Here is a 23,748-nt window from a genome sequence, read left to right as displayed (position 1 = left end):
TAAAAAACGGGCTCGTCCGGGATTTGAACCCGGGACCTCTCGCACCCTAAGCGAGAATCATACCCCTAGACCAACGAGCCTTGAGAAACAACGTAAAGCAGACAGTTTCTCACTGTACACACGATGCCACGTTGCTCCAACTTCTGTCTCTAGTCGCTGATTTACAGATTTATTCTTTTGCATGAATGCCATCTGCAGGACGTTTGTGGTACTGCAGCCACATCATGACGACTGCAACTGGGTCTCAAACTATTCACCATACAGTCAAAAAAACATTTCTCTTCAGGGTATTTGTACTTAAATATGTTTTTTTGGAGCTACTACTCCCCTCTATTTTTGGCATTTCAACTTTTGCGACTTTCTTATTGCCCTGCAATTAACACAAATCAAATTAATCGGCTTCAGAAAGTTGAATTTTACACAGCGAACTTGTATATTTTCTGTGCGGAGTTTGCATGTTCTCCCTGTGTCTGCATGGGTTCTCTCTGGGTACTCCAGCTTCCTCCCACCATCCAAAGACATGCTGGTTAGGTTAATTGGTGATTCTAAATTGTCCGTAGGTGTGCATGTGAGTGTGAATGGTTGTCTGTCACTCCGTGTTAGCCGTGCGATAGACTGGCGACCTGTCCAGGGTGTACCCCGCCTCTGGGATAGAGGCATAGATAGAGCTGGGATAGGCTCCAGCACCCCCACGACCCTTACAGAAAATGAATCTGTATACTGTATATGTTGCAATTTTCATTTTGTTTCTTTCTTCTTTGGAAATTCGAATAAGAGACCAGTAAATGAAACATTTCAATTAAATAACTAAAATTGGAAAATGAAAGATTTTGATTCATTCAGACAATTAGAAGATTACATATTGTATAATTTGTCTGAAAATATCCAGTACATTAAAAAGAAATCCTGCGCAATGATTTACAACATAACTATTCTTATGAAGTGCTTATTCTCATTTTGTACACACAGTAGAAGACCAAATGCACATTTAAATGCTATCGAATGCAGAGCTTTTAGGGGGGCAAGTCCAGTCTGTGACCCACTAATGGCCTCACAATATGACTTTTTATTGCAATTTGTATTCACATCAAAGGAAGCCATCTGCTTATAAAAAATAAAAATAAAATAAAACGCACACTGCTCTAAATTTCTGGAAAAATCTCCAAATGCGGTGAAACAATAAACTTTTCCATACAACGACCACATACATATATAGTATGACATTATACCCCATTTTATTGATATAGGTCTTTTTTTTTAGTCTCTGACATCAACTCAACATAACGAAAGGCAACATGCAGGTGATAGCAGCACATTTAAAACACATACAAATTCAAAGATAACGTTCAACACAACCAAGAATAAAACAGACATTTTAGCTTTAAACCTCCCGATAAAAAAAAAAAAAAAAAAGATGAATGTTTTAGAGGTAGTGCTCCGTTTTGACTACAGCAGTGTGTTTTAATGAAATGGGGAAATACGCAACACTCCAAAAATACTGTTATGTTCTTTTCAAAAGAAAACTGAAGGCATCATCTTTTAGTTTGACATTAGGAGCGTTTCATTGTTGTAATTCTACCTATAGACCACTAAAGGTTGACTTTAGCATTAATGAATGCCTCTTTAATCACTGGCACGTAGAATGCTGGTGAGTTATGCCAAAAATCTTGAATTCCAAATGGCAATTGCCATGACCATTATAGAAGTTATAGAACGAGAAGCTTGTTCTTCTGTGTGTGTAAATTAAATTAGCACATAAAACTAAAAACAAACAAAAAAAAAGCTTACGTAAACATGGCTTTTCTGTGCAAGAACATGTTCCTACATCCACAAATCTAAACTCCTGCCACCTCTGCTCAAGTACATAGGATCTGATTTACACATACAAGAAATTTAAAGTGCATTTCTTTTCTTTCCTCGTGATCCTCTGGTTTTCATGTTTTCTTTTCATTTAAAGGCCCAGTATGCAGAATATAGTGGCACCTAGTGGTAAAGTTGCAGACTGCAACCAACTGAATACACTTCCTTCAAGCCCCTCCTTTCCAAACATTTAGTAGAACCACTTTATGGTCAAAATTCAACAGTCCCTTTCAATGTTTGGTTTGTCTATTCTGGGCTACCGAAGAAACACGATGGTGCGGCATGGTGGACTCCGCGGAAAAGGACCTGCTCCCTGTTCAAACTAACAAAACAACAGTGATTCATAGTCACAGGTGATTATACATTATTGGAAACATAATTATGATTACTATATTCCATTCCAGCCAACAGATGACACTAATTCCTATACACTGGTGCTTTAAATAAATACTGTTGGTGGTTACTATTATGCTGCTGTTATCAAGCAAGACATTAAATTTGAAGTACTTCCATGACCCCTAAGCGCTACAATACCTTTTGCAGATATGTCTTATGTCAACAACAGCAACTCACTTTGAAAGACTCACCAGATGAATGTAATTATAGGAACTTAGGTGACTGCTGGGATAAAAACACTGTTCGTCTGTGGGCACCTTGTTTATGGTATACAAATATTACCATATCAAAAATAATCCTAGGAATAACAATAATGTGCAAAATTTAAAGATGGAGTGTGAGTTTGTTTCTTCGTTTTGTTTTAGTCTGACTTTTGGTTTTGTCTTATCATAAAACAGCTTAAGAGAGAAAACATCAGAAACGATCCAAAGAGACAAAACACACCAGAGACAGGCTGTTGCTGCTGCGCGGGCTTTTAAAACAGTTCATTCGGGAGAAGTAAAACGTCTTTTTAAAAGGTTGTTAGAGGGCAGAGGGGGGATTCAGGGCACACAATCAGACAATAACTCTGGTTAGATCCAGAAAGAGTGAGGTTACAAAGTGTGTCAAGAGTCTGACAGGCCCAAGGGTGCAGGAGGATGGTGTGGGTGGAAGTTAAGTTGGAGTTATAGAACCTTCTGGAGGATGGCATTGGGGACTTCCAGAGTTTCGTCCTTTACCAGGACGATGTCATAAGAGTCCAGAAATTTGTCAAGTCGCTCTTCCACCTGCAGAGTGAGACCACAGGAAACACGTTAGGCGAGGTTGTACAGTTCATGTTGTGGTCCAGTGAAAAACTAGCAGAGCACAAAACATGTTTTCAGTACACAGTCAGTAAGTACTTAAACTGCATCCAAAAATAAAGCCATTTGATCATTGTAAGGCAAAAAATTTCAACGTTCTGACTGCCTTCATAGCTCTCTTATATCCTAGCTCTATATAGTCCACCCCCAATGTTTCCATGGGAAACAAGCAGAACGTGAAAATATTAAAATATTGCTAGAGTTTGGATGGAGCTAGCTCTTCTTGCCACCATTGTTCTATTTGAAACAAAAATATTAGAGAGTGAATTCAGGGTTAACCAGACACACCAATCAGTATGGTGAATTTGCTCTGTAATTTCCGTATGACTCCAGTCATTTTGATCATTTTTATAGTCAAAATCGCTGAATTTACACATTTCCTGTGTAAATACAGGGAGAGATGTGTGTTGAGGCAGCAGCGAGCTGAGCTGAGCCTTGAATTGCACAATCTCTCGCAAACTGGGTTAGGCTTGTGTCCTTGGCATCTTGTTTATCTGATATTAAACTGCACTGAAAAAGCATGAGATGAGGCAGCCAGTACTTCTGCCTCATGGAAAAGGGCGCTAGTGAGCCACAGGTTCAGACTGCTGCTCTTCTTCTACGCTGAGTCAACTGTACGGCCTTGGTCCGTTTGTCGGGATCTTTTCTCTGGAATGCCAAATATTGAAAATTGTATATTTAACAAATTCTTAAAACTAGACCTTCAGTCAAAACAGGAAGATATTTTGTTGAACTGTCTGTATTAAAAAAAGGATCAAATCATCAGAAGATTTAACAACTCAATATTACTATATATAATGTTTGATTAAGATGACGATTTGGTTTTAAATTCAAATATTTCCATTTGTGTTGTTTGTTCTTCACAATGAGTACTCCCATGTTGAATGAGAATGAATGAACTGCAACAGCAAACGTGCTCTCTCTCTTAACCGCTATAGGTTTAACATTATTCCTCTAGCCAAATATGTACCTTATACCTATATGTGGGTAAAGAAGGCTCATTTGAGATTTGAAACTTAACCAGTTAGTGTGGACTGGAAAATGTAAGCTATTCTACTGGGCACATAATTGTAAATCTGTGCCTCACCAGCCACAAACCTCACCGCACATCACTCTGCAAAAGAGCTGATTAGCAGCAGCCAAAAGCTTCATAAACTGCATCCTGTGATGATACTTTACTATTCTCAGTGCAGCTCAAACGTCACCTCCTCGCTGAACTCAGTTCACTTAATAATTTAGACTTTTAACTCGGCCAGCTCAGTTTCTCAAGGACATACAGTATATCATATTTTGTGTGTCTTGGTTTTACCTTGTCATTGAGGAAGCCAATCTTGAGGATGTTCTCTACGTTGGGCACACCGTCGGCCATGCTGAGGTCTCCCAGTGAGTCACCCATCAGAATGATGTTGCAGTACTCCCTTAGCTGTTTGAAGTACTCTGTGTTGCGCAGGGCACTGTCGTGTTTGTTGTACACATGGATCAGCTCGCCTTTGAACCCCTTCAGGACGCCCTACAAAATAAAAAAAAAAGAACCAAAGAGCAAGCTCAGCCAGTGTGTTCCCATCTCTCTATAGTCAGGAAGTTGAACAGAATAAGGGCAGAGGCCTCTGTCTTTGGTGCAAGACTCACATTGTCATCGAAGTCCATGAAGTTGGAGACAACCTTGACGTTGGGGTGATAGACTCCGGCCTGGCGGATGATTTCCTCGAGGACATCACCCAGACCAGCAGAGAAAATGAAGACAGGCACATTGTGCTGCTGTAGGCGGTCAAAGAACTGCTCAAAGCCTTCTCTGAAACCAAACACACAGTAAGTTTAACCTTCAGTTTATCCTTCCTGTATTTCATTTAGCTTTCTCCACCTTTTCCTCCACACATACCTGAGTGCAGCGTCAGACTCTCTCACCACCTCCGGCAGTTTGTCTTTCTCTATCCGCTGCTCCACAAGTAGTGTGTGAGACTTGAAATACCTGGAAAATACACTCATCTTTAGGAAGGCTCACAAAAAACTGTGTTATTATGAGTGTGCAGGTGTGTTTTCAACTTACCACTCAACCATAAATGGGTATTTCTCTTCCATGGTGAGGTTAGGGTCGATCTCAATGGGATAATACTTATTCTTCAGCTGCAGCAGCTTCTGTCTGCACTCATCTGTTACTAGTTTGCAGTTATCAATGATATCTGAAACAGAATGCCGACAGTTTAATGTATGTTTCAAACAGACGGATTAGAATTAAGGAATACCTTTACACTGCTTTTGTGCTGGTCCCCAAATAACTGCCAGAAATATCAAGCGTTCTTGTTCTACTTACTGTGACATGTCGGACAGTGCTTGCCGTTGACTGCAAATTTGCTTAACGTCATGTCAAAGTCTGTGATGATCTGTAACAATCCAGAACACTTTGTTTACCACAGCTACAGAAATGAAGATAATGAAACCAAAAGCTGCAAAGTGCAATTAACTGGAAATCTTCAAATGTGGTAAGACGTTTGTTCATTAACTGTAACCTGAGGAGCTCTAGCCCCACTAGGTGGTGCTGTTTCACCAAGACACAGATAGGTGTGGTTGCACAGGACTCAATGTTCTACCTGTAGTTTGGAAGCTCCTCCTTTAATGAGACCACAGATGATCTGCTCCACCCGCTCAGGGTCCCTCATATGGACGGTTGTTTTTTCAAACTGAGGCATCTAGTGTGACAGAAGGAAAGGGGGTTAAAATTTCCTCTAATATCGATTTGGCAAACGGGAGAATGTAAAACAAGGCATGAAAGATGACTTCATAGGTATGTTTCAACTTCTGCAGAGCTGCTACAGCTTTAAGAGATTCCTGAAAAGGCCTCAGGTCTTACAACAGCACTAGAGTGTATATGTTGAGAACTAGGTCAGACTTGCACTGAGAGTAAATGTGACATATGCTTGTGTTTAAGTGTGCGCAGGATTGTACTAAGACTGCATGTTCTGTCTTGAATATCCCTCCCACAGACCAAAGTCCAAGTTAATTGCAAACTTTACAAGACTGTCCTCAAAGCATGTCATTACCACGAGCCTGTATGTGGCTCTAAAGCTTAGATATGTCATTTTTTTGAGCGTGGCTGCATCTCTCCTTCAGGATGAAAGGAGCACATTCTTGAATCTCAAATCTGAGACATAAATTACTGTACACACGACACTCAGAACACAGACTAAAAATAAACTAATGTAACAAGCCTTACACACTTGATATATACGCAAAGACGCAAAACAACTTCTTCGGTTGCTATCGGTGCAACCTGTGTTTGCGTGCCAAGAGAAAAACTGCAAGTTTTCTACTTTTTATTTGCTTTAAAATTAGATGTTTTCAATGGGAATTCCATTGAATTCTGCATTCTGCGTTTAGAGACTCACAAAACCCTCAGTTTAAGAACAAATAAGTAAGAGTAAGCAGAATTTTAAATGACACGCACCCCCTGGGAGGTGAAATTCAAATCTTCCTTTCTTCTTCTGTGCTCCAGTTTTTCAAATTATGTAGGGTTAGCAAAGGCTCAGTTATGAAATTAACAGCAAATGTTCAAGTCAATAGTCGGTATGAAGCAAAATCAGCCTGGAGCCTAACTGTCAATGTATTAAACACAAGCGCACACACACACACTCTCTTACCTCTGGTCTGTCTTAGCAAAAAGTGAAGAAAAGATTGTGTGGCCGCAGAGGCCTTATATATCTACAGCAACAGTCCAGGAAGGTGGGGGGAGTCGCCTTGAATAGATTAGACAACATAACCCCTCCCCTCCATAGAGTGAGGCTAAAACACACACAAACAGGCACAGTGACAATTCTAGCTGACCCATGTCAACACACACAGGCAGTATAAATAGACGTGGAATGGGGCCAGCATTTGTAATCTACTCGCGTTCCAGTAACGTGACCTTTGACCTTCTTTATTTTTTTACAGAAACCTTTAAAATCAATTATAAAAGGGTGGACTCGCTTCAGGACTGCTGAGCAAACACATTTTTAATGCACAACACACCCATGAAAACACACACACGTGCAGTAAATGGCTGCATGACCGGTCACAAGGGTCAAGGTTCAGGCTACCTTTACACGGAAACTATCTGAACCAAAAGCGCAAAAGTGGCGTTTCGTTTTCACTTTTAACTCCGCATTTAGACGAGCGTTTCTGAAACAAATCTGTGTTCAAACGGAAACGCAAAAGTGTGTGAAATTTCATACACATAGATGCAGTATACCGCCAGATGGCTAGGTGGCAACACTCCCAATAGTGCCTGCGTAGAGGTATTTACTTTTCTTCTACTTTTCCACGCTTAGCGCGCGAAATACATTAACCAAAACAACCACTTGGATACAAATTATTGCGACAAGGGCCTGTTGAACCTCCATCGCGGAGCTCGACATGTTGTTTACTTGTTTTTCCGGTCCTGTCGCATGCTTGTCACGTCATTTCTATTCGACGAGAAACGCAGTTTTGCGTTATTCACCCTTTGCACGGTGACGCGAGGGTGGAGCGTTTTTAAGATTTCCACTCTGGAGGGTGGTTTCACTTTTTTGCGTTTTCAACCCCCAAAAACGCCGTCACCATCTAAATGATATAGGACATCCGATAAAATGTTTTGCGCTTTTCACCTCCAATCGTTTCCGTGTAAAGTGCCCCTCAGTGTGAGCATCAGGCCGTTTGGTGCTACAATAGTCACAAACACATGGCTTATGCCAGCTCATGGCTATGCCTCACACACAGATAATTCACAGCTTCCTATCTTTGCGCTGCAGCTTTAATATTTTGTCAAGATTAAATACACACGTCATATGACTGTTCAACTGGATGAAACGAAACTAAAAGGTGTTTCTGTTATTCAGCTTACCACCCCGACTAAAATGGGGTTGTCAAAATAATAGAAACAACACAAGTACAATTCAATGGTGCTATAAACCACAGCCTCCAAAATGAAAACACAGCTGAATCAACAGCTCTCTCTGTTATTTGAAACTAATGCTGAATACAGTGAAGATTTACTGCAGGGCCGTAGTGTTCAAATGCAGTCATTTTCACTTGTGTACCTAATTAACTGGCAAGTGAGTGCTATTTGGTACACTGAGGTACTACACAGCTCGGTACGACCAGTAATTTGCGGCTTTTGGCAGCAAGCTTCAGTTTAGGCGTTTCATGACTTTTGCTACACCAGTTATTGAAACATGTACAATCATTCATACTCCCAGTTAGTTAGTTCTTTTTGATAAGTTTGCAAGAACGAAAAGACATCAGATTAAAATGCCTCTGTGCAACAGCAAAGTCAATATATAAACAGTGACATATTGAATATGAATTAAAATGGTGCCAATCCAAGCTGTTTCATGTCCAGTAAACAACCTCAAATGCATCTTTGCAGGAAGGCACTCATTGGCCTTAAGGGTAAATACAGCGAGTGACTTTATTAACTCGTCCGTTTACAGCTTTGTGGATTCTTGGAGGAGATAAAAAGAATTCTGGGATCATCTGAACCTTTGTGCTACACTGAGCCTTCACCCCAGGCTCAGTTTTTGCTGAACAAGGCTTAGGCCCCCTGCAGTCTGTTCCCCTGGTGTTGTTGCTGTAAGAGGGCCAAGGAGTGGAACATGAGACGACCTCGTCCCCTCTTCTGCCGACCTCGACTGCCTCGCATACTACATACTCCCAAAATTTAGGTCGACCCTCTCTTGTTACATCTCACCACAATACTGGGCCTCAGCAGGCTTGCAGAGGCACAGCCCTGCCAACCGCTTCCCAGATGTACGAGAGGGGGAGCCGTAAGTGTTTTGTTTTGCTGTGAGGCATTCCTTCAGTATATATCACTCTTTCTGTTCTAGCACAGTCTGCTTCTCCTTACCATGCAGCAATAACAGTACGTGCAGACCCTAGACTAAAGCCTGTTTGCACAAATAAACACTCTGTTGTTGTAGCACTGACTATGTTGTGAAATGGGCAGTGGAATTAGTTTTTGATTACATGATAGCTAATAGCTATCATGAGTAGCTTTCCAAAACTCATGTGCTGCCATGCAACCTGTCTCTACAAAGCATCACAGCCACATGAGTAAAGATACTGGAGAGTGCTTTGTTTTTAGGCTTCCAGTGTGACCAGCTTCTCCATACCGATCAATTCAGTGGGTTTAGTATTCCCAAGAGTTTCATTAAATTTCATTAAAAATGTGTGTCTACGTGGCTTCTCTCCAGGTCCTCCAGCTGGTTAGGTTCATTGGTGATTCTAAATTGGCCGTAGGTGTGAATGTGAGTGTGAATGGTTGTCTGTCTCTCTGTGTTAGCCCTGTGATAGACTGGAGACCTGTCCAGGGTGTACCCCGCTTCTCAACCGATGACACCTGCTCAGATAGGCTCCAGCCCCCCATGACCCTCCAGATCACAAGCGGTTACAGAAAATGAATGAATGAAAATTCCCAAAACAACACTGGATATGTTTAAAAACTGCATGTGCTTGTACAAATATCTATATTTTATTATTACATTTGGAATTTTAAAAAGATCAGTGTTTACATTTTGAATCTTGACCTCCTTATTGTCAGCAGCTTGTTGCAATGACTGGATGAGGTGTTCCCCTCTCTCTTCTTAATCATAGGACTGTAAAAAATAAAATAAAATAAAAAAATGAAAAAATGCACTTCACCTTCAACCTCGGCATGTTAGGAAGGAAAAGGGTTTACAATGCATTTTAGAGATGTAATTTTTGCTCTCCAACAAATACAATACAATAGCAGTGCCAACACTTCTGTGGCTTCAAGATCAGGAAAGTAAAAGAGGCAAGTAAGGCTTAATCCAAGTTCTTGTTTGAATAGAACTTTGCATATCTCTGCAACACACAGAAAATGATGGTGATTAGTCCGTATAACTGCCCGTTGAGTTTTCTCCCAGCATCCTTCTGAAATGTCACCCGATGAACATGAATCTGAGCAGACATTACTGACCCAGGCTTGGCCTGTCGAGGTCAGACGTCATCAAGGACAAAGTGCAGACGGAGACCACTCCCAGCACTGCAATTTTCTTTACATACACCTTTGACAAACAACTTACTGTACTGATAGTACTCAGTCTATTCTCACTACAGTACTTCAGTACTTCTATTGCAACTCATCTTAAGGGGACAGGTTAGGGGTGTGCACACAGGAAGAGACTAGCAGAGATGTGGCAACACGAGAACATTTCTTCTTTAAGGAAATGATTACAAACTAGGCGTAACCGACACAACTGATTAACACATGAGTTGAGATGAACCCAGAAGTGGTGTTGTTGACAGTTGTCAGCTGTAATGGCAAAAAGAGAATTTGTTTGGATGTTACGAAGGCAACCAGCGGCAAAGCCATCTGCGACAAGTGAATCACTTTAAGGTGCGCATGCACATGAAGAGACTGGCAGCAATGTAGCAAGAACAGTTTAGGTTTCCTGTATATAAACTGAACAGGCTGATTTTTGTTACTGCATGTGTTTTTACCTGCACTTGAACATTTCTCTGGATGAAAAAGAGGCAATTTTATCATTGATAGAAGCATTTAAAGAGCAACAGCAGCAGCTAAATCAGGTCTGATGAATCACTTACTGGTCTGTGAATAGGTACGATAATGTAGAAGGGGATGTACCTTTCCTGTCAGCCTCACTGTGTCATCTAACCCAAGCTGCAACCACATGTTCATCCAATCAGATACAAGACACAAGAAAATAAATGTCTCTACGAAAATGTCATCTGAGTTTTCTTTCTGCGTGCCAAGTTATAACATCACCACATCATATGCACACAGCAAAGCAATGTTGTTGTGGAATTTTAAAGTGCAAAACATACACAGAGAGTTCAGGAAGTTTCTCCCTGTTATGATGTTTGTTGGCAACACATGTTAAGATTCCAGTGTTATCCTTAAGCCTTATCCATATCCCCACTACAAGTCTCTCTGTGTACTTCAACTCTAGAACTGCAAGACCCAAACACACTCAAACAGGCTGTTTCTTCTCACGGCCAACAACAATTAGGGATTAGGGAACAGTCAAGTCATCATTAAAGCCAATACAAGTACAAACTCTGTGTTAGCGCGTACCGCTTTGGTCTTATTGTCTCTGCAGAAACAAACTCTGTCTTGTGTTAAAATAACCAGACTTGCGGTTCGACTCTACATAACAGAAACATACAGTGAGAGGTTTAAAGTGCCTTCTTCTGCCCTCCAGTGGTCAACAGGGGGAAACAACAAATGCGGCACATTCCTTCACTCAACCGACAACAACAAAAATCCCTTTTAAATAAGCCACATAGCATTCAAAGCCCTTGCGCTATGACAGGCACCTCCTGTAGCCTGAAATAAATAAACAAAACACAATGCTTATTGAGGTGGAAATCTTTTTTTTTTTGTCTGTTATTGAGAAGGAAAACAAAATGATATGGTCTGTCTTTAGTGGATAGTTTAAAAAGGCTTTAGAAGCAAATACAGAAACACACTCAAGTATGAAGATTTTCTGCATAAAACATCCCACATCCCACCATCCTCCCCGACCTTGCCTCCCGCTATCATCCCTCATCACTCCTGACCTGCCTGAAGCCGATTAACAAAACAAAGAACCTCTGGTCCAAGGAGAGAAAACAGCCAGGTGTGCATTTTATATTACTAATCTGAGAATAATCTGAGCTGTGTGAAAGTAATAATATCAGCATGAAAGTAAATATGATTTTTCCCATCAAACATATGTTGATGGGACTACATTTGAATGACAGAGATTTGAATGTGTTAAAAAAAGTGATGAATGTGATAGATTGTTGTAACCATTACAATGCTACATTACAATCAGTCAACCAATCATTGGACAGGAGTGTTTTATGAGTGTGATAGATGTGTAATTGAGCCACTCTTGACTCAAGACAGATTAACTACAGTGTTAACTTACGTCAGACAGACAGACACTGTGAAGCTGCTGTTACTAATGTGACCCTGGATCCAGGATGACTTAACATGCATGTGTAATGTCCTCTGTTTATCTGTACTCTAATCATAATTACAGATTAAAGAACAGTAAATTGTGATGGGTTCCAGGCCTCAAGGCCTACTTCCTTATTTGTTGGTGTCTGGGGAGTGGGTCATTAGGAGTAACAGCTGACACCAGGGTTGATGTGACTGCGCTAACCTATATCTAGAGGTGACTCTCTCTCTCTCTCTCTACTTTGGTTTGGTTTGGTTGAGTTGAGCTTTGGTTAATGTTGTGTTCTTCAGTTCTAGCATTCACTTACTCAAACACACACTACAGACATGACTGATTTACTGACTGCAATGAATCAAGTAATACAACAAATTTTACATTCTTTAAAATATTCATGTGTGGTCTTCACATTTTTGTCCTTCCTTTGAGCCGGCTCGTGACAAAGTGCTTGGTCTGGATGAGAATGAACTTCTACTAGTAGCACTGAGAAACTTTAAAAACACCTGAAAACTCTCATTTCAAATTGAAGCATCAGACAAAAAAACAAGGATATCACCCTCACGTCCTGCAAGGAGTCATCCAACACTCAGTTTAACATCAGAATCAACATTCAAGAGAAGAACTAGATTTCCAGGGCATTAGGTGACATATTGTACATGTGGATGTCCAAGAAACAATTTGTTGAGGACCCTTGAACTGGATCAGGTCACTAGCACAACACAGATGTATGCATGAAAGAATGAAGCAAGTAATGCCCAAAGCTTTAATACCTGCTGGATTTAGCTATTAATCATAGCCTCTATTTGTCTGTATATTGGTCTGCTTGAGCAAGACATTACATCCCCATAGTGTAAAATAAATCATCTTGCCAACATTTGACCTATCAGATGGAGGCCTGGATACAGATCCCAGATGGAGAAGAGAAGAGAGAGGAAATGTGGGAAAACAGTAGCTAACTAATATCTCGATTATCTTCATGTTCAATGTTGCTATCGTACATCATAGATTCTCTAGATGTTCTGCAGGGCTTTTAAAATGTGACTGTATTCCCGTGGTTCATTTCTAAAGCTGAAATCCAAAGCTTTCAACACGCTGTCTCCAGATGACTGAATACTTTCAAAAAACAGCAGCGACGGCAGAGTAGTAAAAGTTTATGTGAAAGCTGGTGCTTATTTAAACAAGCCATTGGTAGGGGAACTCTGAAACTACAAACATGTGGAGTGTGAAATGCTGTTCTTCCAGTGTGCTGGCTTTGTGTAGTATACAGTGTGTCATTTGTGTGTCCGGCTGTGTAGAAATCAGAACAGCTTTACACCATTAAACTATTTTTCACCATGTCTCCCAACTTGCTTTGCTGTTAAATAAAACTTCAACCAGAGAATGTGAAAGTCACTAACCATCAACATTAACCAGAGTCACAATGGTTTTGGTATTTCTGAAATGATACAGATGGGCTGCCAGAGTCCCAACACTCACTGTACAAAGGAGCGGCGCTGAAGTCTAACTGGAGTTGCTGAGTTGTGTGTTTTAGGACTTCTGCGCTTCAGAGCGGATGTTTGTGCTTCTTCCACAGCACCCGGCTTCATCAAAAGCAGATGGTCACAAGTTTCCATGCTGAACTTGACAGCAGGAAACTGTATCTGGACAGCAGCCACTACTACAGCTAAAAAAATAAAAAAAACATCAACGACTAGTTTAAGTCTTTCACCGGAAGACTGGATTAAAAGAGCAGCAGAGGACTTCCTGTGACGTAATGGCCGGGGCAGCAGCCTGATTCTTTAGCTCCTCAGGAGAACTTCTAAAAACTAGCCAAACCTTAAATATACATTCTTATTTTCTGCGTTGACTACTCACAATACTCAACCGTGATGGCCAGCAGTCGAAAAGACACAGAGAAGAAGGGGAAATCATCGAAAAAAGACGAACAACAGAATCTAACGAATGCGGAAGAAGAGAACATGGCGACAGTGTTAGCCGAGCTGCGTACACTCAGAAAGGAGCACGCTGAAGCCTCCAAAGAAACTAAAGACTCCTTAGCAAGAGTAGAATCCGCACTGGCCGAAGTAGATGAAAGGACGACAAAATTGGAACAAAGGGTGACCGAGTATGAACAGAGGCTGAGTGACGTAGAAGACAAAACACAAAGAAATGAGCGAGCTCTTCATTATCTGCTACAAAGAGATGCTAGCCTGTCAGCAAAATGTGAAGACTTAGAGTCCAGAGCGAGACGGAATAATGTTCGCATATACGGGGTGAAAGAAGAGGAGGAAAACAACAAGGACATGCTGAGCTTCATCAGTGACCTCATCCGAACCTCACTGACACTGCCAGAAGAGCTCAATTTAAATGTAGTGAGAGCACACCGCTCATTGACTATGAAACCGAAAGATCCAGCAAGCCCCCCGAGGTCCATCATCGTCAGATTTCTAGATTACAGAATCAAAGAAACGGTAATCCAGGAAGCATGGAAGCATCGCGGAGGAGTGTCATACAATGGGCAGAAGATTTTCTTTGATCAGGACTACACGCCAGATATCCAAAAGAAACGCAAGCAAGTAAGAGACGTGATGAAACTGCTTAAAGAGAAGAACATTAAAGCTCAGTCGCCATTCCCTGCTAAATTGAAAATTCACCTGAAATCCGGAACGAAGACCTTCACGACCCTCGCAGATGCGGCCACAACACTCGGAGAATTGGGTATCCAAGTTCAACTAGACGAACGGGAGACGCTCCAGGCGGGACTTTTGCAGAATAACTGGACGGAGGCTTCAACATCAAACAGAGCTAATTCAATGACTAACGCAGACCTGAAGAGCATTCTCTATCGTGGTCAATGATGAACAAACGAACTGTGAGTAGCGATCTAAAAAAAAAAAAAAAAAAAAGAGGGACATAATATAATTTACTTTGTAATACTGTGTTTGGCTAGTTTTACCATTTAAAGCTAGCCTGGGTGTTCCCATACTGCTTTGCGCGCGATTTCATTCTCGCTGCAAAAGCAGTCTGGAAACCATCGCCCATATTTTCTCCTGAGATAGGGAACCAATCACAGAACGGGGGGGGCAGCAAGACGATGACGACGTCTATGCGCGACACCGAAGCTTGTAGTGTGTTAATCCAACATGGCAGCGGACCTAACGTTACCGTTCGATGCAGCCTTAGACAGTGTTTTAAGTAGCTTAGAACGCAAGTTTATTTTAAAAAAAGAGCAACGTTTGGCGTTGAAAGACTTCATTGCCAAGAAGGATGTGTTTGCTCTGCTACCAACAGGCTTTGGCTATGAATCCGCGCGCAAGGCAGCATGGGAATTACCAGGCGCATTTGATAGACATTCGTAGCGCCCAATAAACGGCTCTAGGCATTTGTAAAACCACGCCTCAAATACGAGAAAATAAACACGTAGTTTCCAGACCAGCATCTCATTGAGATGTGCAGTCGCGTCAGCCAGGCTAATTTAAAGCCAAATAATAAGGACAGGTTCTCCTCAGAGGAGTTTTTCCTTTTTTTTTCTCTTTCCTTTTCCCCTCACGCTGGCAATAGGCCAGATCATGGGCGACTTATTTAGCGTAGGCTATAGTTGCAACAGCACTGTGTGCGCATCCCGGAGAGACTGGTCACAACTCTCCGTCCGTGTTGAGACTGATTTTACGTTTGTTAGAACAGTCGGGATTTTGGAAGTTTGTTTTTTTCTTGTTCTATTTGTGTGTTCTTATTCTCCACAATGGTGGATGTTATGTGTAATTCTTACAATTAAGCTGTCACATAAGGTGCTCTACAAACACGGGTATAGGCCTACACATAGAAAATTCATGTTAACTCTGAAGGACAAAATCAAGGGATATTGTTATCCACATGGATAAACTGACCGTAGTGAGTTATAATGTCCATGGATTAAACCATCCTATTAAAAGGAAGAAAATACTCCATCAGTTAAAAACATTGCATTGCTCAATTGCATTATTACAGGAAACCCATCTACCGGAGAGCGAGCACATAAAATTAAGAAGGGATTGGGTGAATTTAGTATATGGTGCCTCAAATGGGAAAAAAAGAGGAGTGGCTATTTTAATCAACCGGAATTTGGCCTTTAGTGCAGATAAGGTGATACAGGATAAATCAGGTCGATATGTCATGGTGGTTGGGACGGTTGGAGGAACCGAGGTATCCATATTAAATGTATATGCCCCAAACGAATATGACCCAATGTTCTTCAGAGAAATTGCTAACATCATCGCAGGCAGTTCAAAAGGGATACTAATAATAGGAGGGGACTTTAATGCAGTGCAGGATGGGAAATTGGATAAGATACCCGCTGAAAAGGGATCTCGGTGCCCTAAAACAAAAACCCTAAATAACTTCTTATCTGAACTGGGTCTCACAGACCCATGGAGAACTAAAAATCCAAAAGGGAAAGATTTCAGTTTTTTCTCAAATGTACACAATAGCTATTCAAGGATTGACTTTTTCTGTCTCCCCCAACAATATATATATAAAGTCACAGATTGCATTATTGAACCTATAACCCTGAGTGATCATGCACCCATTGTGCTGAAGATAGACCTAGGTATGCGCTCCTTTTTCAGATATTGGAGGTTAAACATATCACTGTTGAACAATTCAGAAACGGTAGAAGATTTAAGTAAAACTCTGAAAGAATATTTTGAGATTAATGATAATGGCGAGGTCGATCCTTCAATTCTGTGGGAGGGAGCAAAGGCAGTCATAAGAGGAAAATTTATACAGATATCATCAAAAATGAAGAGGCAGCGACTCAAGGAACAGTTAAACCTGGAAAATAAAATAAAGCTTCTAGAGACACAACACAAAACCACACGAACAAGCAACATTGCTACAGAACTTAAGGAGGCTAGAAAAGCCTTGGACAACCTCTTGTCATATAAAGCAGAAGGGGCTTTGAGATTTTCCAGACAGAGGTACTACGAGATGGGGAATAGGGCCAGCCGCCTACTAGCCTTCCAACTTCGTAAAGCGCAGGCTAATCGTACCGTCTCTAAGATCTGTCACCCCACACTGAATAAAACAGTATCTCAACCCAAAGAGGTAGCAGATGCTTTTGCATCATTCTACCAAATCTTATACAAAGAACCCAGATTACACACATCAGGAGAGGACACTGATACCTTCCTCGCTGGCTTAAATCTCCCCACGTTATCAGAAGAAGCATCAAAACAGATGATAACACCAATTACGGAAACAGAAATAAGAGATGCCATAAAAAGACTAAAAAGTAACAAATCTCCAGGAGTCGATGGACTTCCTGGAGAATTCTATAAATGCTTCATAAATGACTTAGTACCCATACTAACTAAGGTGTTTAGATACTCCCTCTCCAAGAACAACCCTCCGGAGACATGGTCACAAGCCATTATATCAGTGATTCATAAAGAAGGGAAGGACTCAACACTCTGTGAAGGATACAGACCCATTAGTTTAATATGCAATGATCAGAAGTTATTGACAAGTATTTTGGCACATAGAATTCAAAGACATATTACTACTTTGATTAAGCCAGACCAAACAGGATTTATTCCTAACAGACAAGGTGCTAATAATATAAGAAGAACCCTAAATATCATCACTTGCGCTAAAAGAAACAAGCGAACATCAATGTTAATAAGCTTTGACGCACAGAAAGCGTTTGATACGGTAAACTGGGACTTTTTATACAGAACGTTGTCTGTAATGGGATTCCACCAAAACTTTGTGAACTGGGTCAGGGTTATTTACAGAAATCCAAAATCACGTGTCAGAGTAAATGGATGCTGTTCTGAATTTTTTGACCTACAGAGGGGGGTGAGGCAAGGGGACTGTCTTAGCCCCCTGCTGTTTGCTATAAATATTGAACCCCTGGCAGCCTCTATACGACAAAATGAGGAAATAAAGGGCATAAAAGACATGGGGAATAAAGAACACAAGATATCTCTTTATGCAGATGATATCCTGACCTATATAAGTGACCCAGCCCTTTCTGTCCCTGCACTGATGGACACCTTAAAGAAATATGGAGAACTCTCTGGTTATCAAATCAACCAATCAAAATCAGAGGCAATGATGTTGGTTGGACACTGGCCAGCTCAATTATCAGGGAGGCTTGATTTCCACTGGTCTCAAGGATTTAGATATTTGGGAATTATTGTAACGACAGACCCATCAAGATTGTATAAAGCCAACTATGGGAAATTGATGGGTCACATAAAAAAGGACCTTACAAGATGGGAAATCCTACCACTTTCTCTGATAGGAAGAATAGAATCTATAAGAATGAACATTTTACCGAGGCTGCTCTTTCTCTTTCAATCACTTCCTATCTATGTTCCTGCTTCCACCTTTACTATATTAGATAAATGGATGTCCAAGTTCATTTGGCAAAGCAAGAGACCTAGACTTAAATTTAAGAGACTACTTTGTCCAAAAGACAGTGGAGGCCTGGACCTGACTAACCTGAAAAAATATTACTGGGCGGCCCAGCTGAGATCAATGGTTGCTTGGATATCCCAAGACACTGACACTATATGGGTTGGAATGGAGCAGAGTGAGTGCCCAAATTTACCATTAAATTCAATCCCATTCTTAAACCAAGACATATGGGGGAAAAATAAGATTACTAATGTATGGACTAAGAACACCTTAAAGATATGGTCAATTGTGAGGAAAAAACTACAACTTCCCTTGACAGTCTCCAGAGCTATAATAATAGCAGATAACTGTGAGTTCTCTCCAGCTAGGCTGGACAAGGGATTCCTGAAATGGAAGGAAAAAGGTTTGGTGGTTTTGAACCAGCTGTTTGATGGACCAGTCTTAAAATCATTTGAGCAGCTTAAAGAGAAATATGATTTACTAAACCAAGATTTCTTTAGGTACTTACAAATTAGACACTATTTACAAAAACATCAGGAGTGGGAAAAGCTCTGCTCCTTACCAACAAAAATAGAACAATTATTTATATCAATAATTGAAGGAATAGTGAAGACAAAGTTCATATCACATATTTACAAGGTATTACAGGAAGAGTCTACAGAAAATAATTTGGATATTAAAGAAAAATGGGAGCTAGAAATGAACACAATAATCTCAGATGAGCAGTGGGAAATTTCATGCAGTCGAGGACATAGGGTGACCAATAGCCCAAATTGGAAGGAATTTGGTTGGAAAATCAAAATGAGATACTTTAGAACTCCACTTATAACATCAAAATGGAGCAACACCTCAGATTATTGCTGGAGAGGTTGTGGCTTGGTGGGAGACCACACGCATATATTTTGGGACTGCCCAAAGATATCAGAATACTGGAAAAATGTACAAAAAGAAATAAAAAAATGTCTTTGTATAGATTTACCTCTTGAACCATCACACTTTGTGCTAGGGGTACTGCCAGCTGATTTTGAAGAGAACAGCCAAATAACTTTGCTGAGAGTCCTTCTTTTAATTGCAAATAAGGTAATTACAGCCTCCTGGCTGAAGCCACATCCTCCAACTGTAGTGCAATGGAGGGAAAGAATCCAAGACGTTTACAATATGGAGTATACAACAGCATTATTACAATTAAAGGCAGATGTATTCCTAAATAAGTGGTCACCCATTGCCCTACATTTTCACTTGAAATGAATAACACGTAGCATTTATTTTTTATTCTTATTTTATTTATTCATTACTGGTACATGCACATTTGTGCAAACCTTTCTGTTTTTTTTTTTTTTTTTTTTCTCGATAGTATATATTTTCTTGCTATTATTATTTTATTGTTCTTAGTTTATTTTTATCACAATCGTCATCTGCAATGTGTAAACGACTTAAAAACATGTGATACTGTTGAGATAAAGGTCTATGTATTATGGTTAGGATGAAAGATATCCATGGACTGTTAACCTTCCTGTGGACCTACCCGTCGCACCTAAACTGTACCATCAAAACGTTTGATATACTGTATGACTGCACTTGATAAAAGGAAATAATAAAAAGTTCAAAAAAAAAAAAAAAAAAAAGAGCAGCAGAGACACCAAAGAACAGTTCGGTATCTTATAGTCACATAGTTTGGTTGGTACACCCACTTAAACTCTTCCTAAATGCTTTGCCACATAATTATCAGATGAATTAATACTAAATGTATAAAGATGGACAAACTTCCAATGATGTCACCAATAGGTTTCCTGAAGACTAGTTTTGAAGCTCAGTATGGAGACAATATGACGGCCATCGCCATCTTGACAATGATTGACTCCACCTAACTCCAGGCCAATTCAAAAATATGAATTGACTCACTTTTCTGGCCAGCCTAAAGTGACCATTTGACAGCTTTTCAGCCCTGTATGCTGTTGTTCAGTACTTTCAACATTTAGCAGCATTACCTAAAGCTAACGACGACATGCTCAGTAAAATTCCTCTGGGGAACTTTGGAAACCTGAAATTGACCTGTCTTTATTTTTTCCAGTTTTGTTGTGCTAAACTAAATCAACAGAAAAAAAGCGAGACAGGCATATGACAAGCTCCCTTCAATCTTCCCCCACTCACACTGTAGTAAATTTATTGAAGTCAGCTGATGTTCATGACTGGGCTACTTATTTGACACACACTGAGGCCAACACCATAAAAAGTCAACTCATAGATGCAAGAAATAAGTGTCCTGCGTTGCATCTCAACTCCAACCATCCCTTTCATGAGATGACATTTACAGTTTTATCTCTTCCACTCATCAGGTTACTTTGTAATATTCCATAAGCTTAACTTCACAAACTAGCAGTTTGAAGTTTCCATTTGTAAATCAGCAACTATGCAAACAGCCAGGCGTAAGGATGCCAGGGGTGAAGGGTCATGGTGACTGGGAGTGCTTCAGAAACTGAACTTAACAGCTTATCAGGGAAGTAAGATGAAAAGCTTCATAAAGCAGTAACGCAGTAAGACTAGCTTTTGCGACATGCTATCAGGGCGTGTTTTTACAGACATGCTGCAGTTACGAGGCAACGCAAACAAAAAGACACTCAATGAGTGATGTCAGATCGTTTGACTGAGGCAACAGCTGATTTGGAAGCTGAATGTGATCAATAAATTTGAGGGAATTCCTCTCAGTAAAAAAAGTTATGAATAATAAAGCAAATAACTGACATGAGTCAGACAAATTCTAGCAGAACTGCACATTAGAGCATGCTCAATTCTTTAAATCCTACATCAGTTGTTATAAAATCTTTATAAATTATGATCACTTGCTTAAAATACAGAATTTCTTTGGAAAAACCCAAACTGCTGCATGTGGACATTCTTTCCACAGGTTGGTCCCAAATTGGAAATTTGAAAGTTATGCCGAGAACCTAGGGTTACTACAGGTAACCTAAAGTTATTTTTTTCTGACCATACTGAAAATACAATTTACAGATATACTTCCCCACCTAATGAAAATAAACTAAACTAAAACAAATTACTTTACAGACACCTAAAGAAGTGTCTGTTTCATGTAAATGACTCTAGAACTGTGTTCTACAATGAACAAAACTGCGAGGTGTTTTTTCTTTCATTATTTCTTTGTTTTAGAACCGCACAAACCATAACAATAAAAGTTTTTTTCAAATTTCTTTTCTCTGTGTGATGTGTGGAATGTTTATGCTAGTACAGGCAAACCTGTTAGGTTAGGAAGCTGGATTGTAGAGTGCTTTGTGTCCTGCGGCATCTTGCATAACCTGCATGCAGCCCACTCAACAACAGACAACAGTGGTGCTGTAGAAAGAGCTGCAAAGAGCATCAGCGGCACAGAGGGTCAACTGTCACTGCTTTTCGTGACAAGCAGAAAAGCTGCAGCTCTTTTTGTTCAGTAAAAGCTAGCTGGTGACCTCTAAAAACACAGCTGCTGGTTTAGGGAACGTCCACGCATGCGCAAAAGTAAACAACAGTAAAAATACCAAGAACACGACGCGACATTTCCGGTGGTAATTATCAGAATAAATGTGAATATGCGTCGCAATGGGCAAAATGTAAAAGTAAGCGTGTTAACTAATTTTTAAAAAATGTAATGTTCAATTTATAACCAGTTTTATACAGCTATTGGATCCCAAATCACTGTTATGTAAATATTCAATTCAATCAATAAAACTACGGGTGTTATACAGGTAGGTATTTAGGAACAATATTAACCAAAACTGTCTATAGATTAAGACTACCGTTACTACTAATAATAAAGCTGAAGATTATATGACATGGAGAACAGCAGCTCTAACACAGACAGCGTGAGCACCCTTATTTTGAAGCGCACAGTCCTCCACTTCCTGTTTCTTATCTGCTTGTGGCCATCTTGACGCAGCTGAAGAGTCCACTTCTACTCACCATTTCTATGATTCTAGTTTTCTTGCCCGCTCGCTTCTTCTTAGCGACGATGTACTGGGCCAAAACCACGCCGCCGAACAAAGCACAGACGCTGGCGCTGGCCGCGGCCCCGACCTTCACCACGGCCGTCTTGTCCATGACGGTCCGCTCCCCTAGCACCAACAAGCCCGCCGCCCGGAGTGTCCCGTCCTTCCCCTGTCATACAGTCAATGCTATCAGCGCGCGGCTTCCTACTGGTGCACGCAATCGAAGATCGTCTATGATGAACGTGACCAGCCACTCTGTTGCTGAGCAACAACACATACGATAGTAATGTCTATGTCTAACAAAATGCATTATCATTTTTCAAGCTCATCAATACAAACGTAGTAGCTATAGAATATACACTTCAAGAAACTTTACAAGTCCAGCTGCCTTTCGTAAGCGTTTTTTTTTTGTTTATTTTGGGCCATTTCAAAGGAAACACTTCACTGGCAGTATGATTTTGTCCCTTGGTCCCCCCTATTCGCCTATACACAATAAAAACTTAGTTTGTCTTTACTGCTTTTTTGCATTAATGGAAGTAAAGAGGTCTCCCTTGTCTCTTCTAAAAATAAAAGGGAAAAAAGCCTAAATCAGAGCAAAGTCTGGCATAAAGCTAATTGTGACTCAGATATGTGTGATTTTCTTCTATCCCTATATTCCCCATGGAGATGATTAAAGTCCTATCTTATCTTATCTTACCTTATCCTTTCTTGTTAATGAATTTAAACTTGGGTTAGTTCAGATCCTCAGGTAATGGTCAAGTGACTTGATAACAAAGCCTGCTCAATATTAATGTGAAAGCCAGATCAAGCAGAAGTAAAGTGGTTTCATTAGTTGCTTCTAAAAGTAAAGATTACTTTTACTTTTTTGCTTAGTCGACTTCAGTTTATTGTAAAGCTATTTGCACCTTCTCAGAAGACAGTTTTGTATTCACGTTTATTACCGCTCACTATCTGGACAGCTGAGATGGCTCCATGCAAACCTGAGATATATCTCCATATGGAAATGATCCCTCTTGTGCAGTGAACATGCTGAAGTAAGAAGACGTTAGACGTTCTATGTTTCTCTTTTTACTTAGGTAGTTTTCAGTGCAATGCATTGAATGTAATGAAGCTGTTGGTTGCCTACCCCATAACGTATAACTTTGAGCTTCTGTAAATAAGTCCTATTGGTTGATGTGATTAATTTAATTTGGAATGAAAAGAACCAGATTCACATCTCAGATTCTTTATTTTTTACAACAAAATAGAACTTAACACAACACTGTTAATTTTTTTTATTTTACTACAGACACAATATGTGAAATGAGATCATATTTCACAAGATCGACTTGTGAAGACTCAGATGTGTAATTGTTCAGT

General features: G+C 40.3%; 1 protein-coding gene across 7 annotated transcripts; it reads right to left on the bottom strand.

Annotated features, from left to right (window-relative positions):
- Positions 1-1,211: 1,211 nt before the first annotated feature.
- nt5c3a (5'-nucleotidase, cytosolic IIIA) lies at positions 1,212-22,950 on the bottom strand. 7 transcript variants are annotated; one of them, XM_084557444.1, is made up of 10 exons: positions 22,364-22,501; positions 13,511-13,697; positions 9,620-10,383; positions 5,687-5,785; positions 5,410-5,479; positions 5,146-5,278; positions 4,978-5,067; positions 4,728-4,890; positions 4,408-4,608; positions 1,212-3,023 (listed from the first exon to the last, which is right to left on the bottom strand). In XM_084557444.1, the coding sequence occupies exons 4-10, from the start codon at positions 5,783-5,785 to the stop codon at positions 2,922-2,924; spliced, it is 858 nt and encodes a 285-aa protein (XP_084413570.1). In that variant the 5' UTR covers positions 9,620-10,383; positions 13,511-13,697; positions 22,364-22,501; the 3' UTR covers positions 1,212-2,921. The 7 variants fall into 7 exon arrangements, with proteins under 7 accessions (XP_084413570.1, XP_084413572.1, XP_084413571.1 ...); XM_084557446.1 differs by having other exon boundaries at positions 9,620-9,703; XM_084557445.1 differs by lacking the exon at positions 9,620-10,383.
- Between the last annotated feature and the right edge of the window lie 798 nt (positions 22,951-23,748).

The sequence above is a fragment of the Chelon labrosus genome, assembly GCF_963514085.1.
Source record: "Chelon labrosus genome assembly, chromosome: 12".
NCBI lineage: Eukaryota > Metazoa > Chordata > Actinopteri > Mugiliformes > Mugilidae > Chelon > Chelon labrosus.
Note: the sequence above shows the minus strand (reverse complement) of the source record. Positions and strands in the feature narration are given on the sequence as shown.

Excerpts from the sequence above, each read along its gene's own strand:
- nt5c3a (XM_084557443.1), bottom strand. The coding sequence starts at position 22,501 with ATGGACAAGACGGCCGTGGTGAAGGTCGGGGCCGCGGCCAGCGCCAGC. Across the intron at positions 5,786-22,363 it reads AAACTAGAATCATAGAAATG|ATGCCTCAGTTTGAAAAAAC; the intron begins GTGAGTAGAAGT and ends CTGTCACACTAG. Across the intron at positions 5,279-5,409 it reads GCACTGTCCGACATGTCACA|ATATCATTGATAACTGCAAA; the intron begins GTAAGTAGAACA and ends ATTCTGTTTCAG.